Below are 19,454 nucleotides of genomic sequence, written 5' to 3'. Positions count from 1 at the left end.
CTCATAATTTTGACTTCTTATACAATATTTTGAGCGTTTAGATTAAAAATTTAAAAATTTAAGTCATGTTTTGACCTTTTTAAATAGTTATTTTGCATTTTATCTCATATTTTCAACTCCTTACTTTGGTTTCATAATCACATAGTTTGACCTTTTAGACTCGCAATTTAAAATTTGAATCATATTTTGACTTTTAATTTCATGATGATAAATTTTATTTAATATTTTGACCTTTGAAACTCATGATTTTGGCTTTCTAATATATTCACCTTTTAAAAACATTATTTTTCAATTTCAATTTCATGTTTTGACCTTTTTGAACTTTTTTTTCTACATTTTTATGTTTACTTTTGTCAGATTATGAGCATTTAAACTTATCTTTTTTAAACTCAAAATCATTTATCATTGGTGAAAAGTTTTTGTTATTTTCATATTTTATAACTAGGGAAATGCAGTTGACAGTTTATGGTTGAAAAGGTGAACCTGTCAGACCCTCAGGTAAGACCTGAATCCAGAATTCGGCCCCTGCTGTGATTGAGTTTGACACCCCTGCCATAGGGAGTGTAAAAATGGCGTCCATGACACATAAAGGCTCAGCCCTGCTCCCGGACGAGCCCCCAGTGTTCCTCTCTCAGCTTCTTCGTCTCTAACCGTCGTACAGGAGCTGCTTGGCGCGTTAAACACAGGTAGCTTGTGGTTCTGGCTAATTTATCAGGTAAACAGTCAAGGAGACAGAGCAAAAGTTCCATACTGATCACTTTTACTCACAGACATACTAAATATGTACTCCTGCACCTGCAGCGGAGCCTCAACTACTACACTTCTGTCTCGCTCTCTCTCTGTATCAGCCACCTTCTTAAAGGGACAGGCTCCAGTTGTTAATGTAGGGAAAAAGAGGCCAACACTTTAATTATTGCTGTCACCAGTCCCAACACTCAGCGGTAAACATGCTTCACAGGAACATGGAGGGACATTCGGACTGACACCCTGCAAACAGAATGCCTCTGGTCTTTGCTCACACCGGTGCAGAGACATAGTTAAAGGGGAATTACAAAGAAAGCTACTTTTAAAGCTTACTGGAACAACATAACTTATCTCAGACCCTAAAAATTCCACCTGCATGGAAATTAAAACCCCACAGATCATGGCCCATCTCGCCTAATATCCAGATGAAATTGTAAGTATTACCTCATAAATATTTGCCCTTTTTCTGTGTGATGTTTTCCCCCAAAGGTTTGTCTCTCATAGAAATGTATTAACGCGTTCTGACGTGAGCGTGGGTGGTGTTTATTTCCAGGCGAGGTGTCAGTGTAATTCACGGTGGGAGAAACCTGACGGATGAACAGTTTAACTCTCAGAGACGCTGCTTTCTTCCTTCCAGGACGGACGATAGGAAGTGAAGCAATGAACTCTGCTATACAGCAGATTCACTGGATGTAGGAGGGATTTTTATCGATTTATATTTCCGTATTAGGAGTCAGCCGGTGTTTTATACAAAGAGGAAATAAAAACGTAATTCTGACACTGCATTTGATGATTCTCTCTACAGTCAAACAGATATGTTTTCAAACAATCAGTGCATTATTATTATTAACTGGATAAAACTGATGATAATCTGCTCATATATTTCATGAAAGGATCATTTTAATCAGTTTTTCTGCTGTACAGTTCTTCTAGCTGATTACGTTTTGCATTGAGCTATAACCTTTACCTATCTGACATTTCAATGCAGAACTTTTAATGAGATTTTTATCTGAAATCTTTCCCAATTTTAGTCCCTTTTACATCTGAAATTAAAAAAGTTCTTCCTCTGGTATTCAATCCTGCAGCACTTTTATATTTTTGAGCCAATTTAAGAAACTCCTCTTTTGCTCTTTCACATATTCAATGCAGTTTTATTCCATGACTATCGACGCGTTCTACTTTTTGTTGTCCTTTTTATTATTTGTATTTTATTGCCTTCTTCGTGTTTTCAAATTACACTAGTGTTGCACAATTAATCTAATCTCAATCCTGACGTCACGCTGTGCAATTACGTATTTGCATGGAAGGCTGCAGTTAAACTAAGGCTTATAGAAAGGTACTGCAGAAAGGCAATACTGCACTTAGTGGAAGAACCGTGGTTTAACAAATGTAGTTTGAAAGCTTTAAAAATGTCAGGTTTTACATTTTTTATGCCACTTAAAGGGGACATATTGAAAATACACTTTTCAGGCTTTGTGACAAAAATATGTGCACCTGGCCGGTCCACAATACCCCCAAGAATCAGAAAAATCCACCCTCCCTCTCTCTCTTTCTCCAGCTTTCTGAAAATGTGTGCTGAAAGAAGCTGTCCTCAGATTTTCCCATCATGATGTCATGTGGGGAGTTAGCCCCGCCCCCAGGTTCAGTTGGCCCTCCCCTCTTGGAAGAAAGTTCCACCCTCCTCTCCTGATCAGGAGAGAGACATCTATTAAGCCACATCCATTTCCTGAGAGGGGTGGAGTCAGGGGTGGAGTCAGACAGATCAGTAACATTTAAAGCCACAGACACAGAAACAGCTCAATCTGATCAAGGCTGAAACAGAAGGGTTTATAGACATTGAAAAATCCAATACTGGAGTGGTTTTCAGCAACAAACTAAACAGACATGTTTTGGGGACCTCTGAGACCGATATAAACGTGTCTTAAAGCAGTAAAATATGTGACCTTTAATATTTGTGAGTTTAAAATTGAGAACTGCACTCTTCAAAACTTTTATTATTCTCTGCATTTCCTTGATAACAAAGCAAGAAGACTTATAATACTATTTATGGATTCTATCCTAATTCTAGTTGCAAATCACAAACTCCATCCACCTTCCTCTGCTTCTCGGAGGTCAGGTCGTGTGTAAAGCAGGCAAAGTAAAGTGTAATTTCTTAACAGCAGCGGAGCGGTTTTACTCCAAACGAAGACAGGTGACCTTACACACACGTTCAGCGCTGTGCAATCCCGTGCAGCCCTCATCATCTTGACACAATAGGACCAATATCATTAGGGAACTGCCAGTTCCTGCAGAAATAAAATGTCAACAGCAGATTACTTTTCCTTTTTTGGGTTGATCTGCTGTTCATTTGGCATGATTCTATGATTTTACTCCTTCTCCCATGGGTGCATGGGGAGTAGCACCCTATGTGGGACACTTTTAATAATACTGCTCTCACTGGACTTCTGGCCTTTACTGCCCGCTCCAGCTGCCGGTGCAATCCACTCCACCCCTATCTGCAACAGGTGTGTCAAATCCCGCCCCATCCTATAGGATTCTGGCATCCACATTAAATATTCAGAATAACAGACAGTGTAATTAAGCAAGTAGAGATCAATGTGTTCACTTCAGCACCAGCTTTACAAAGTTTCCTCCACGGATGAAGGAGAAAACACCCCTAACTCTCACATCTGGATCATGTGTAAAGGTGCCACAGACTGATTTAACTCCTGGTTATGGTTAGTAATAGTAATGTCTAAGTAATGTTTACCAGCATTATTTACACATCATTTATTTTTACAAAAGTGGAATTTTTCCTGATTTCTGGAAAAACCTTGGCGTGAACTCTTCCATCAGCTCTCTCAGACAGTAGGTTAGTCTTTACTCTATGAAAGCCATGCTTATATTGCCCTCATCATTAGATGTTTTATACCAGTGCTTCTCAACCTTTTCAGCCCGCGACCCCCAAAATAAAGGCGCCAGAGACCAGGGACCCCCACTGTATCTGAAGGTGGTTGAACACAGCCATGCATATTCAGGAATAGTGCAGAAAAGGCTGTTTATATGGGGGGATAAAGGGTCTGTCTCTGGTAGTCTCTGGAACCCAGCCAAACTGGGGGCCCATGGAGGTCAGCAAAACCATGGTCCATTGTGAAGTTAAGCTGTGAAAACCATATTCTATAGTCGACCTGAATAATAACCACTCTTATCAAAGAAACACATACCTTTATTTATTCATTTGTGTAGTGAATAGTCCTCTTTAAATGAAACAAAATGGTGGAAAAGATGGTGAAATTATATTTCCAAAAAATATATTTGGGTTAAAGTGCCAAAATCGGGTGGTAAGAGGGAATTAAAAGTGGCTGAAATGGCTTTTAAGTGCAAAAAAATTGTTAAAATTGGGTGGAATGGGATGAAAATTTGGTACAAACTGGCAAAAATGGGTTAACTGTGGTTGAAATGGGCAAAAAGGGTTGTAAAAAGTATCTGCATCGGTCTGTCATGGTGAAGAAAGAGCTGAGTCGAAAGGCGAAGCTCTCGATTTATCAGTCGATCTACGTTCCTACCCTCACCTGTGGTCATGATCTGTGGGGTAGTGACCGAAAGAACGACGTCACGGATACAGGCGGCTGAAACGAGTTTCCTCTGCAGAGTGGCTGGGCTCTCTCTTAGAGATAGGGTGAGAAGCTCGGCCATCCAGGAGGGACTCGGAGTAGAGCCGCTGCTCCTCCGCGTTGAGAGGAGCCAGATGAGGTGGCTCGGGCACCTGGTCCGGATGCCTCCTGGACGCCTCCCTGGTGAGGTTTTCTGGGCAGGTCACACTGGGAGGAGGCCCTGGGGAAGACCCAGGACACGCTGGAGAGACTATGTCATTTAGTTGGCCTGGGAACACCTCAAGATCCCTGGGAAGAGCTGGACGAAGTGGGAGAGGGAAGTCTGGGCTTCCCTGCTTAGGCTGCTGACCTCGGATAAGTGGGAGAAGATGGATGGGTTGTAAAAAGTGATTGATAGAGGCAATAATTGGTCAACAGAGGCAACAATAGGCAGAAAGTGGTAAGAATTGGTTTAGAGGTGGCAAAAACAGGCAGAAAAAAAGTGTTGGAAAGGGTTTAAAATGGAAATGGGTTTTAAGTGGCAACATTTTTGTAGACTTGGATAAATTGGTGTTAAAACGTGATAAAAAAGTGTTGACATTTGGTGAAGTTGGTGTAAAGTGGCAACAGTGTGATTTAAAAAAATATTTTCAGTGTTTTGAAGGCATCTGGCCACCCCCTCTCAGTGTCTCCTGACCCCCAAGGGGATCCCAACCCACTGATGTAAAGAGAACCACTGATTTAAACAATAAGGATAGTTTGCATGGAAAGGGGTGTTTTTCCCAAAATAGCTCCATAATGGCTCAGCGTCCCTGCGCACCGGCTTTAAAGCTGTGCCTTTTGACTCTGAAAGTTTTAGTGCGTGCATTTTATTGTGGAGCTTTAAAACAGCATCACGCCGTTTGGCTGCATGGAGACAAACCCAGATTCAAACATGTTTACGCAACACCAGTGATTCCAACTGAGAAATAACAGCAATTAAACTGGATTCCTATCAGCAACATGTGACACATCTCCTGTGCTATATCGTTAAATATGAGCACAGAGAAGGGCTTTATCATTAAACAGAGATTACTTTGATTTGGGAGTGTGGAGGAGGTGTATCACCTCATCCAGGCGTGCCAGATACGTGTCTTTGTGGGCGTGTTTCAACAGAGTTCAGTTGGTTTCTGCTCTGTCACTTAGTTTTAGGAAAAATTATCCACAGACTGGCGTTGCTGTGTTTTAATTTAAGAGAACAGTATAGATTAAAAACTTGCTTTCCCTAACAAAATATGATTTCCGGGAAATGTGAGATTTCTGGCCGCTTCAGCTACTAGCGAGGTCAAAACCGCCCATTCTCGCAAGATCTGTGTTGGGTCTCACAAAGGTCTTAAAGGTGGATGCTTTGCACGTTTTTCCGGCTGTTTGGATCGATCAGCACCACGTGGATTGATGCGGTTTGGAAGTTTTGTGTGCCTAAAATAGACCTGCAGCTCTTCTCAAACAAAGTGGAGCGGAGTGGTGTTTCAAGGATGTGCCAGTGTCGGTTTAAGGGGCCGCAGTGGTCCTACTGCTCCTACTGACTAGAGAAGAAGTGAATTGCTCTCTACAGTACGACCGGCCGGCTGATCACGGTGCAGCTGTTGCACGGGAAAATTGGAGGAAACTTCTGAAGAGGGAAAAGGGGCAAAGAGTGTCATTAGTTGGTTACAAATGACAAAAATAGTTCAGAAAAGTAATAAAAAAGAGGCTAAAATGTGGCAAAAATGGATAAAGAGGGAAAAAAGTATCATAAATTGGTTACGAATGACAAAAATAGGTCAAAAAAGTGCTTAAAAAGAGATTGATAAGTGGCAAAAAAAATGGATAAAGAGGGAAAAAGTATCATAAATTGGTTACAGATGACAAAAACAGTTCAAAAATGTAATAAAAGAGGTAAAAATGTGGCAAAATATTGGATAAAGAGGGAAAAAGGGGCAAAAAGTGTCACAAATTGGTTACAAATGACAACAATAGTTTTAAAAAGTAATAAAAAAGAGGTTGAAAAGGTGCAAAAATGGATAAAAGAGTGGCACAGAGGGGAGAAAACATGCAGGAAACGTGGTTTAAAGGGCTTAAAGAATGACAAAAATTGGGTTAAGGAAGCAAAAAGAGGCAGAATGTATCAAAAATAGCCTGGCAAATTAGCAAAAAGATGATCGAGAGTGGCACACAAGGGAAACAATTGGCAGGAAAGTTGCAAAAGGGGGTGAAAGAATAGCAAAAATGGGTGAAAAGGGGCAAAAATTGTTTTTTAAGTTGCAACTATTGTTGAAAGAATTCGATATAAAGTGGTTAAAAAGTGACAAAAACAGAAGAAAAGTGGCAAAAATGGATAAGAGTGGCACAAAGGGGATAAAACATGCAGGAAAAGTTTTTTAAAGGGGTTTAAGAATGGCTAATATTGGGTTAAAAAGCAAAAAGGGGTTAAAATGAGTAAATGGTGCTAAATCACAACTGTGGAGGGCCCATTCTCTGGGATTTTCAGGGGTCTGGCTGATTCTGTTGTCAGGTCTGTCTCCTGTGTCCTGCTGCATGATAGATAATAGAGACAGATCTCACTGGTGGTAATGACTAAAATGTTCTGTGTTTTGAAAGAAAATACAAATGCTAATAAAATAGTTATTCAATCAAACCAAAATATTTTTTTAATCTTTGTATATTTGAAAGTCCGGTTCCCAGAGTTTCTGTCGAGACTAAATCTGGCCCTTGTGCAAATGTACTTGATGACCCATGCTCTACTGTATACATATACTCACGTACCTGCAACAGAGCCTCGACTACCAAACCTCTCTCTCATTCTCTCTGCCTACATTACCCATCAGCCTCTAATGTGGAAAAACTAAAACTTTGAACAGCTATGCTTTAGTCAGGTGCATTTACCCCTGGATGTTCCACTGCACCAATTACAGCCCACCTAACGGCTCCAAACTGAAGCAATCTCCCGAAGCGATGCCTAAACTTTTGCACAGATTTAAGACACCAAAACCCTCAAACAGAGACAGTTCAATAGTTCAGTACACTGCAGCCTGACAGCCAACAGCATTAGCTGTCTGTCCCAATCCTGACTGCAGCTGAAGGTGTTGACAGAGCTGGTGAAAGGCGGCCGGGTACGGAAACATCTGCATCAGCAAATCTGCCCTCCTCCCTCCCAGGGGCGTCTCCAGCTAATTTTAGATAAGCGATGTTGTTGGTCCTTTCTGTCCTCATTAAGCCGGCCGGGCTCGAACACGTACGAATGAATCATCCAGCTTCATCACTAATTTAACACAGTGGAATTTTTTGGCTGCTCCGCACACGAACACGCCGCCTCCAGATACAGCCTGTCTACACGCACCACAGAAGAAGAAGAAGCTGAGGCAACAGCTGGGATCAAGTCTTTATGTCAACACAGCGAGGGAAGCATTTGTCTGGAAATGTTATCCAGGCAGCATCCGGCTCAGAGGGAAGATGAAGCTAATGAAGAAATGGGGACGGAGCTTGTGTCCGACACCACAGAGTGACATCTTTTTAAAGTTTTAGTGAAGCGGGTCGTGACTGTTGGAGCCACAGAGGAGTCAAGACTACAACAACACAGAGGGACAAAAAGCAAAGGAGAGAAATGGAGCCTGTTCTCAGCTCACACGTTTAAATATTTCCTCTTCTTAGCTAAAAACTGGTCACAGGTCTATCCAGCAGCTGTTTAAAGCCTCTCAAACAATCTTACTGAGGTAATTATAATCACAGGCAAACTTAAAAACATCTTTAATCTCCTTAGACCCCTGAGGATTAGAGCCTCTGTTTATGTGTGCCTGTACAACCCTCTGAGCTTCACCAGCGCTCTACTATTAGAAGTTAAAATATCCTGGAAAGTCCATTAAGTTTAAGTAGTTCACTTGAAATACTTGAGGATATGCAAGGAAATTTTCAGGAATTTTCATGGATGTTTTTGGGAATTCATCTTGGATATTTACTTTCACAGAAATGACGGGATGGTCTTTTATATTCTTAAGAGATATATTTAAATGTTTTTGCTGTTAATTGACTGAGTATTTTCATAAAATTTGAGATCCTTGGGGGATGTTTGGGGGAGTTTGTTTCAAAATTTTAGTGTGACTTTGGGAATTTGTAAATGGAGTGAAATCTGATTGTTTTGGGGAGAATTTGCTTTAAAAATCTACGGTATTCTCAAGGATACTTAGAGAATTAATTTTTTGAATTTGGGAATTTGATTGAGATTTGAGAGGCGGGGTGTCTTTTGAAATTTCTAGAATTTATGGAAATTTCAGGGCAGTTGATGGGGGAATTTTCTATCAGTTTCAATGAATCTTGAATGTATTTGTACATTTTGGAGAATCTGCTTTGAATAAAAGGGAATTTTCTTGTAAATTCCCGATACATAGCTCTACAAAGAAGAAATAACAATGGCAGAACTTTTTGAGGAAAAGTTGTGCAAGTTGGTTAGAAATGCTGCCTCCGTTTTTGTCTTTTATGCAAGAGGTACATTATCAATACCTCCTCCACAGTCACCATGTTTGCTTTTGAGTTTGTTGTTGTCATAAATTTTTGACTTTGACTTTCGGCTCATTCATAAAATGTGGCTAAAGTGAACAAATAGCAACAGAAAGAACCGATACCCCAACCATGTCAGCTTTCTTCCTAACACAGTATTAAATATGGAGACTCTAATCTCCATTTGGCTGAAGAATCAACCATTTTACAGCTCTTTCTACAGCTTAAACTGCCATGTAACTCGACGTTTTCAAGACAGGATTTTCCAAGCAACAGTTCAACCCTCAGAGTTCACGGTGTTTTACTATGACTGTCAGACTGACAGTTTACATTCAGTCATGGTGTCAGAGCATCACCTCCGAAGGAAACCTGTTCACCTCTCTTCTGCTGCTCTCAAGTCTGAGGCTGAAATCCAGAAACAAGATTTAAAAAGAGTTTATAAAAGCAGGAGTTGTGCTCCTTTTTTGGTTCAAAGCTGCTGGTTTCTCCGTACGTTCTCCCCACACTGAAGATGAAACGCCGACTCAAAATATCACAGAATCTGAGAAGCTCTTAAACCAAATTATCCCCCACTCAGTGTGGAGGAATTAGGAATGCCTCAAATACACAACCTTCAGCAATGCAAACTTTTCTGACATTACAGAAGAGAATCACAGGCACATTTAATAAAAAACACCACCTAGAGAGGACGTCATCCCACCAGCAGACTATGAAAGGACATGAAACCACCAACTCACTGCTGTGGTCTGCCCTTTTGAGGACTTGTGTTTGGCTTTTTGGCCAAGAGATTTAACCACACATAACCATCTTAAACTGGGACCAGAGTATTTTGGTTCTAGTCATGTGTAACATGCTGCAGAATGACAGTAAAGCGTCTTGAATCTTGACCTCTCAGTGTGTCTCTGCAGCAGCAGGCTGCTCTCACATGCACCGTCTTCATGCGCTAGCCTCGTCTGAGTGAAGCATCTCATTGGCTTAGTATCATCCTGTCTAGTTGCACAGGTCCAAATTGATTACCATAAATGTCTGCACTCATCAGAATGATATAACAGGCTCCTGCAGGGGACGGCACCTGGGTCTGGATGCAAACTGCAGTCTGCTAATTGGTGACCTCAGAGCTAGGCTCTAGCATCATTTGTGCTTAAGGGTTCTTTCCACTTTCACAACTTGAGAAACACCCCTCTGTGTCCTTCCTGTCTTTGGAGCAGCCATCTTTAGCTCTCACTGGCAGCTAAAAGATGTCAAGGGAACAATAAAGACAACCAACCTTACCTTGAACAGTCGTAGGATGTTGGCCACCATGATGGACACAGAGCTGGCCGATGCTCCGATCACACCCACCACTTTATCCGGCTTGGCGAAGATCGGCGGCTCTCCATTGGCACAGCGCACATCAGAGCCATCCCTCTCGATGAGCGCCTGGACGAAGGTGAGTGACTGCTCCAGGGCGTAGGTATCCCGAGAACAGGTGTCCAGGATGCGTGCACCAAGAGTCACATTGGGAAGCAGCTCTGGGTCCTTGTTGATAAGGTCGATGGCGAACAGCATGGCCTCCAGCCGGTGGATGCCCTTCTCCTTCTTCAGCTCGCCACAGGGGACACCCCTTTCACCACGTGCGTGCACGGGGAACAAGCCCCCCAGGATGATGTCACCATCCAGCCGGATGGAGTGGGCATACTCCTGCAGGGGCTGCTGGGAGTCGGCAGGGACAGCGGGCTTTTGAGAAGCACAGCCAACCAGCCAGCAGCTCTTAAGCACCAGCAGAGAGAGGAAGCAGTGGCCCGTGACCCTCGGGGGTTCAAAACCCCTCGCCATTTTTTGGGCGAGGCAAGCAGCAGGGAAAAGGAGAGGTTATATGATCGCACAGTCAGCAGGCTGGGTGCTGAAGCGGTGGTCGAGGGTGGTGCGGCGAGGACAGGATGAGCCAGATCATGGAGTCCCCCTGTTGAAAAGGGCCAAGGAAAAACCACAGCAAGGAGGCCTACCTACACAGAACACTGACCACGGGGGCTCCCTGCAGCACAGGCTCCTGAGTCAGACATGCTTGAGAGTCGCAGGAGCTTCACATCGTTCCAGAAACCTGACGGAGATTCAGAGAGGAGAAAGCAATTAAAACTCGATCAAGAGGCACAAATACTAAAAAAGAAACTCCACTAATAAACTCTTTTCTGTCTCCCTAATAGCACGCTTTTTGAGATTTATTTGTGAAGCTTTTTGCCTGTATTTAGAGAGGACAGTCCAGTGGATAGCCTAGAAAATCAGAGAGACAGATCAAATTCAAACCAGGACCGCCCACTTAGAGAGGACTAGCTTCAAAACCTGTGCCGTGACCTAACCACTAGGCCTCCTGCACCTGATACTCTTTGCAAAACCGCATAATTATTACATGCTTTCGGGTTTCTATCATTCAGTTTTTTCTTGTTGTACGTTTTTGTTTTTATTTACAGGTATTTACATCTAGATCTGCTACAAATCTTAGAAGACATCATTATTTGTGATGAAAAACCAAAGTATTGGAACAGAGAGACCGAAATAAGTGAATAAGTCATAACTGCATCAAGCCTGTGATCCACTGGCATCACCTAACTTTCACATTCTTCTTTTGTGATGCTTTTCCAAGATTCAACTACATCCTCTTCAGTCGTTGTTTGTTTTGTGGGGTTACTCCCCTCAGTCTCCTCTTCAGCAGGTAAAATGCTCTATGGGGTTAAAGTCTGGAGATTGACTTGGCCAGTCTAAAACCTTCCTCTTCTTGCCCCGGATGAACTCCTTTCTTATTTTAGCAGTGGATTTTAGTTCATTATCTTGCTGCGTGATGTGTTACATCGTCATTGACAAAAAATGAGCCCGCTCCAGAAGAAGCCATGACATTACCTCCACTGTGTTTCACAGATGAGCTTTAATGTTTGGGATCATGAGCAGATTCTTTCTTTCTCCAAACCTTAGCCTTTCAGTCACTTTGGTAAAGATTCATCTTTGTCTGATCGGTCCTGAAACTTTGTCCCAGGATTTTTGAGGCCCGTCTCTGTACATTTTGGCAAATTCCATCCTGGCCTTCCTGTTCTTCTTGCTACTGAGTGGTCTGAATCTTCTGTTGTAGCATCAGTACTTTTGTTATGATGTCCTCCATAAACAGTAGATGGTGATACCTTCACTCCTGTCCTCTGGAGGTCATTGCTGATGTCACTAACAGTAGATGGTGATACCTTCACTCCTGTCCTCTGGAGGTCATTGCTGATGTCACTAACAGTAGATGGTGATACCTTCACTCCTGTCCTCTGGAGGTCGTTGCTGATGTCACTAACGGTAGATGGTGATACCTTCACTCCTGTCCTCTGGAGGTCATTGCTGATGTCACTAACAGTAGATGGTGATACCTTCACTCCTGTCCTCTGGAGGTCGTTGCTGATGTCACTAACAGTTGTTTTAGGGTCTTTCTTTTCAGCTCTCACAATGTTTCTGTCTTCAATGGCTGCTGTTTTCCTTGGTCTACCCATTCGACGTCTGTTACTGTACACCAGTGGTTTCTTTCTTCCTCGGGACATTCCTATTGGTTGTCCTGACTATGGCCAATGTTTGTGAAAATGCTCTGATTGATTTTCCATCTTCTCTCAGTTTCACAATCACCTGTTCTTCAAATCTGAAACTGAGCGTAGACATTCAGCGCTATTAATTGTGTGAATAATCAATGTAATAAGACATCTGGGCAACAAAACACACCTGTCAGCCACCAGTTCCAACACTTTTGCTCACATGAAAAATGGGTGGGTTCAAACCAAAGGTGCTATCTTCTCAGTTGCGTATCAGATCCAGATGTAAATACCTGGAAATAAAAGCTGAAATGTTGATCTATTTTCTCATATTTATCTTGTGATGTCAAACCTCAATATTTTCAGTCTACAGCTAAAATAAAGGCCTCACTGTTCCAAAATGTATGGAGGGGAGTGTAAATACCACCCAGTTCTGCCTACAGAGCTCTATATCCAACATTGTTCCATCATTAACACAACTTTTAAACTTCCTTTTGTCATTTATGCTCAATATGCCTCATTAACATGAAACTGCATCTTGTTTTAGTGTCAAATTTTCCAGAAATTGTGAATTAGTTTGGCTTTACTTAAGATCGTAGGTGTACTAAACAGTATACATTTTTAAAACAGTCCCTCTATTCAAATAAATATTTATTGTGAAGGGTCTTTATTTGTTTTTAAAATCCATAACAGGCCAAAGTGAGCCTAAGGTTATTCTAGTTCAGTCAAACTGGATCAGCAGATGCATCCAGAGAGGAAAATGATGGAGAGTACATTTTAATGACATCCAAACAGATTTCATAAGCGTAGAGGACTCTGGCTGCTTTGATTTATTTTTGGGCCACTATGAAGCTGAAGAAAGCTGAGGGAGAAAAAGTATACTTACAAGTCTTCAACAGAAAAGCACTATTTTCTGTTTATTTTGCGATGCATTTTGACCAAACTACTTAATTTTGTTGTGCTTTCCCACTCCAGCACCAGAGTGTTGCCAAAATAGCACAGAGCACACTGATATGCATGACTAACACACCAAGCTGAGCCACTCTAACCAGAGCTGGCAATTTCAGTTCAGCCCAAACCTGCACGACGTTTGTTTACAGACTAACAGGTTCTGCAGAGAGAGAAGCAGTAGCCAAGTTTGGAAAAGTGTGTCTGTACTTTGGTGCATTAGAGTGCACCAATAAAAATGATAAAGCCTCCTCTAATAAACAGCCATCAAGAGTGCAGTCACTGAGTATTTCAGCAAACATGAGGGGCTCAGGCCTTGTTCAGGATCATGCTCAACTCTGGCCAACTCCAAAGCCACACTGGCAATACAGAGGATAATTTCGAGTGCTGTTTGAAATATTTAAACTGTTTGTAAGCCCTGTGACTGGTGACCAGTCCAGGGTGAACCCAGCCTCTCCCAGTTGGGATCATCTCCTAGTTACTCTGAGTGGGATAAGTGGTACATGAACGGATGATAGGGATGTTCCCAGGTGAAATGTTTGAGTCCAAATGCAAGATTGAATTGTACATACATGACTAGTCAAGAATAAGCACTATATTTTTAAATCAGCACTGGATAAATAATGTGGAGTTGGTTCACAGGACGTGGCTGACCATAGCGGTGCTAGTACCGCCGATTTCAGATCCTTTTTGGATGTCATCACTGAATATGGTACAGCCTGACACAGCCTGTATACAACTTTATAGCCATTATCTGATTAAAATTAGTGATGCAAAATAAGTATTCTTTTGAGCCAACACTGAAATATAAAGAGAGATTTAAGAGAAAAAGTGTTAATCAACATGCAGGCATTTGAGGGCGTCTAATTTACCAAATTAAAGCTCTGATTTCAGGAGAATACGTGGAAATTTGTAGAAAAGTCACAAATCTCAGACGTTCCATAGGAGCTACTCTTTGCACTGTGAAGGCTCTAGGAATAATGCTCCTCGTGTCCAGTTACTTTTGGCCAGATGTGGGTTTAACCCAGTGTTTCCCAACCATTTTTCCTTGGCACCCCCTAGATGTATCTAAGAAAAGCGGAGCCCCCCCCTCCCAGGACCCAAGAGAAGAGAAAACATGACACACTGCTGTCAAATATCAACATAGATTTTAATCGATTCACTCATAAAACCCTAAACAGAGCTATGCATGCTTTTCTTATCAAATGACATTTATATAAACAACCTAATAACTGCTTTATCATGGTTTTAGTCAATATTTGTAAATCTACTTTTGGCAGCTTCAGAACAGACTAAGCCTAACGACCCCCTAAGATCTTTGGAGCCCCCTCTGGGGGGTCCCGGACCCAAGTGAGGGAACCAATAGTCTAACCTGACAATGCCTATGTGTAACTCTATCCCCATTATCTTGATCTGAAAGAGGCAGATCTTACGAGATGCTATCTATGCTATCAGTTCATAGTAAAGACAAAGCATCTGAGAAAGAACTGGGGGTCTGAACTGGTCATTCTGGGGCTGACTGCAGACAAGCCAGCTGCTGAAATGGCTAATCAAAAGATGGGAGGATGGATGGATGGATGGATGGATGGATGGATGGATGGACAGACAGATAAATGGATGGATGGATTGACGGATGGATGGATGGACAGATAAATGGATGGATGGATGAATAGATGGATGATGGATGAATGGATGGATGATGGATGAATGGATGGATGGACGGACAGATGGATGGACAGATAAATGGATGGATGGATTGACGGATGGATGGATGGACAGATAAATGGATGGATGGATTGACGGATGGATGGATGGACGGATGGACGGACAGATAAATGGATGGAAGGTCTAGTACTAAAATTCCAAGGAAAAGTCTCAGCTCTTTCTGGATATTCCTTTTAGGAGCTACTCTTCCTACTAAGGTGGCTGAATATGGTTCCTGGTGTCCAATTACTTTAGGACATGAGATTTTAAGCATTTTTAAGCAATTTATAAGTTTCATCTTTATTTTCCAGGTTTCTTCTCCTTGATTGAAATTAATTTTCAGCATCAAAATGTGAATAGGTTGTCCAGTGGACAGAATGTTTTTTTACGTCATGTATGGAAGGTTGAATTGATGTTTTGATGCGTAAACTAGCTCCAAGTCAGATGTCACAGCTAAAACAATGTTTCTGGGTTGGTAACATGTTGCTTTTTGTCCTCAAATGAACTTTTAAAGACTAAGTTTAAAAAGTAACTGATGTTTTTATATGATTGGAGAGTCTACTCATTTTGTGCGTAATGTCTGTGCGCCTTGGAGCAGGAGGTTGGAAACGCTCCCCTTCTTCTGCTCTTTCATGACATTCTTTTTACAAATTTCCCCTCTGCATTTTCACCCTCCCTCTGTTTTTCACACATTAAAAATACTCCCACAAACATGCACCTCTTCAGGCAACAACAGCTGTTATCCCCGTGCGCGCGCACAGCTTTAAAGACGCGTGGGCATAACGAAAACATGCACTTAAAAACGCACTAACACAACGATCACGCACTCTCAGCCCTCACGAAACACTTGTGGAGTCACGCGGACACACCCTTGGTTACGGTTCTTCACTCACGCACACCTTTAACACACTACAGTGCGCGCGATTGAGTGAATTCACACGAGCTCAAGTTTCATTCAGCAGCTTCAGCTGAAACACAAAACGGAACCCATTCATCCAGAGTGTGATTATTGATTGACAGCCCACAGATCGATCAAACAGGCTTATTAGCTGATTGATTTGACTGGTGGGTTAACACAGTGAGATTCCACTGTTCAGAGCACAACAATAAAATGACGAGTTAAGGATGAAGACCTGCCTCAGCTCTCTGATTGATTACTGATTGGTTTCATCTTGATAGTAAATAGTGTGCTGCGCTAAAGTACCTTTCCTCTCCGCAGCTGGAGCAGATGTTTCCTCTCTGTCAGTGTCACAGGTCACACAGATGTTTTCTGTCTCCAGCTGTTCGTCACATCACACAAACATTTCCTGATAAATTCCTCCGCTGGCTCTCGATCTTGCTCCACATCAGCATCCATCAACCAAAAACAGATCAATTAAATCCAAATCCACTTTGTTTCTGTTGGTGCAGTACAGAGGAGAGCTGCTCCGGATCCTCACGCAGACGCGCTAAATTCCTCCAAACAGACGCGGCTGTCGTGCGTCACAGTGAACTCGGGAGTCTCCCGGGCTCATCACACCCGTGGAGTCCAGGCTGACAGGAGTCCGAGGGTGTCACCAAGTCCCCCGGTCACAGAGCCGCTCACAGGTCCGAGCAGGAGCAGCATGATCCGAGTCCTGGCGGAGAGAGAGAAGTGCGTCCAGACCGGCACGTGAAACCACAGAGGAAGCGCGCGCGCGCGCGCGTGTTTGCAGCTCGTGCAGTAACAGCTGAAGTTAATGAGCTTCATTAGAGAGAGAGGAGCTGGAGAGAGTTAGAGCAGGAATAATGGAGGGAGGACACCACCTAGTGGACAAACAACGATACTGCAAACAGTCAGCTGTTAGAAATCCTCTCTGCTTCAGATTCACACACCTCCAGTACATAAATGTATTTATTTACATTCTGTGGGCGGAGCACGGGGGGGGGGGGTCCTGATACCCAGGGACCACAGTAGGTCTTGAAAAAAAAAAATCCGAGTAACAATTATGAAATAAAAGGTTATATTATAAGATTTAAAAAAGTTATGATTATGAGATGAAAAGTCAGAATTATGAGATATAAAGTCATAAATATGAGATTAAAAATCGTAATTATGAGATAAAAAGTCAGAATCATAAGTTAAAAGTCAGAATTATTAGATAAAAGTCATTATTATGAAATAAAAAGTCGTAATTTAGAGATAAAAAGTCAGAATTATAAGATAAAAGTCAAAATTATGAGATAAAAAGTCAGAATTATAAGATAAAAGTCAACATTATGAGATAAATATTTAGAATTATAAGATAAAAGTCAATATTATGAGATAAAAAGTCAGAACTATAAGATAAAAGTCAAAATTATGAGATAAAAAGTCAGAATTATAAGATAAAAGTCAACATTATGAGATAAATATTTAGAATTATAAGATAAAAGTCAGAATTATGAGATAAAAAGTCAGAATTATAAGATAAAAGTCATAATTTAGAGATAAAAAGTCAGAATTATAAGATAAAAGTCATAATTTAGAGATAAAAAGTCAGAACTATAAGATAAAAGTCAACATTATGAGATAAATATTTAGAATTATAAGATAAAAGTCAGAATTATGAGATAAAAAGTCAGAATTATAAGATAAAAGTCATAATTTAGAGATAAAAAGTCAGAATTATAAGATAAAAGTCATAATTTAGAGATAAAAAGTCAGAACTATAAGATAAAAGTCAACATTATGAGATAAATATTTAGAATTATAAGATAAAAGTCAGAATTATGAGATAAAAAGTCAGAATTATGAGATAAAAGTCAGAATTATGACATAAAAGTCAGAATTATGAGATAAAAGTCAGAATTATCAGATAAAAAGTCAGAATTATGAGTTAAAATTCAGAATGATCAGATAAAAAGTTGAAAATTTTTGATAAAAAGTTGTAATTTTGAGATAATAAGTCCGAAATATAAGATAAAAGTCATAATTATGAGCTCAATAGTCAGAAATATAAGATAGAAAGTCATAATTTTTAGATAAAAAGTCAGAATTGTAAGTTAGGCGTCATAATTATGAGATATAAAAGTCGTAATTATGAAATAAAAAGTAATAATTATGAGGTAAAAAGTCAGAATTGGAGGGAAAAAATAATAATAATGAGGTACAAACTCAAGATTATAAATTTAAAAGTCTAAATTATGATATAAAAAATGATAATTGACTAAATGGCTTTTTATCTCATAATTTTGACTTTGTATCCTTTAATTATGAATGTTTTAATCCCATAATTTTTAAATTTTAATCTTATAATTATGACTTTTGATTTCTTTTTTTAAATTTTCTTATGTTCATATTTTTCTTTTTTTTTTTTTTTTTGTGGCGGAAATGGGCTTCCATATGCCTACAATGAAAAGTGTGTTTTTATTTCATTTTTCTTAATAATTAGTGTCATTATTGTATCAAACGTACTAAATAAATCTGTCAGCAAACTGAGATTTGTATTAAATAGAGTAAAATAAAACTCTGGGGCCTCCTCTCTTAAAAATGTCCTAATAGTGTGGTCCACACTACAAAATAATACAAGGACATTTAATTTAGCCATAGTAAAGAAAATGCTCATAACTTGGGAAATTATGGTTACAAAACAAATCAAAAAGCATTTATATTTGTAAAAAAGATGCAACTTGTGTTGCTTGACTAGCCGGCTAAGGGGAGTCCTGTGTAATATTCTCTCTGGGGCTCTGAATCCCTCGCTACGCCCCGTTTACATTTATGGTTTGATCAGAGATTTCGTTATTCCATGAGAAGCATTTAGGACGGATCTGTTAGTTAAATTCCAAAAATGTCATAAAATAAAAACTTATCACAAAGTAAAAACATTTTAGGAAACTCAGACAAGTTTCATGACAAACACCAGCATTTATAAATCACAGAAATTTTTCTGCTGCCTGTCTCAGCAAGGACACAGCTGGACATGAGATTCTTCATCTCAGAGAGGTTAAAAAAATTCAATTCAAAATTTGATTTAATTTATTATTTTTATTTCTTAAAAATAAATTTAAAGGAATACATTTCATGAAACACAAACATTTTATGAACAACATAAAAAAAATATTTAAATATCATTAAATATTAAACCATTTTGTAAAACAATTAGAGAACTGCAAAAAAAAAATATGGGCTGTCAAGATTAATCAAGTTAACGGTGATTAATCAAATCCCAAATTAGTGCCCTTTAAATTACAATTAATCTCATGATTAATTGTCCTTTTTAACAGTCTTTGGTTACACCAGCACGTCTCTGCAGCCACATTGATTTAAAGTACGTCCACCTCTGCCCGTTAAAGTCTCATTTCACTGTAAAAAACTCAGACAGCTCAGGAGACAAGTCACCAGTCATCTCTGTTATTGAACATTTTTTTACAGTCCACTTGTTTCTTTTTCAGTCCATGAAGAGTTCCTTTTCCTGTGGGTAAGTTCACGATCTTTGGATGCAAA

The 19,454-nt window shown here is 40.3% G+C and overlaps 1 protein-coding gene across 2 annotated transcripts in view; it reads right to left on the bottom strand.

Annotated features, from left to right (window-relative positions):
* Window positions 1–16,649, bottom strand: part of LOC121515488 (metabotropic glutamate receptor 8-like) — a 258,625-nt gene extending 241,976 nt beyond the window's left edge. For both annotated transcript variants that reach the window (XM_041796284.1, XM_041796285.1), the window contains exons 1-2: window positions 16,215–16,649; window positions 10,101–10,908 (exon numbers count right to left, since the gene is read on the bottom strand). In XM_041796284.1, the coding sequence (XP_041652218.1) occupies window positions 10,101–10,643 (543 nt within the window). In that variant the 5' untranslated portion in view covers window positions 10,644–10,908; window positions 16,215–16,649. The remainder of the gene's footprint in view (window positions 1–10,100; window positions 10,909–16,214) is intronic.
* Between the last annotated feature and the right edge of the window lie 2,805 nt (window positions 16,650–19,454).

This window comes from Cheilinus undulatus, linkage group 9 (assembly GCF_018320785.1).
Source record: "Cheilinus undulatus linkage group 9, ASM1832078v1, whole genome shotgun sequence".
NCBI lineage: Eukaryota > Metazoa > Chordata > Actinopteri > Labriformes > Labridae > Cheilinus > Cheilinus undulatus.
The sequence above is the reverse complement of the archived record's forward strand: the minus strand, read 5'-3'. Positions and strand labels throughout refer to the sequence as shown.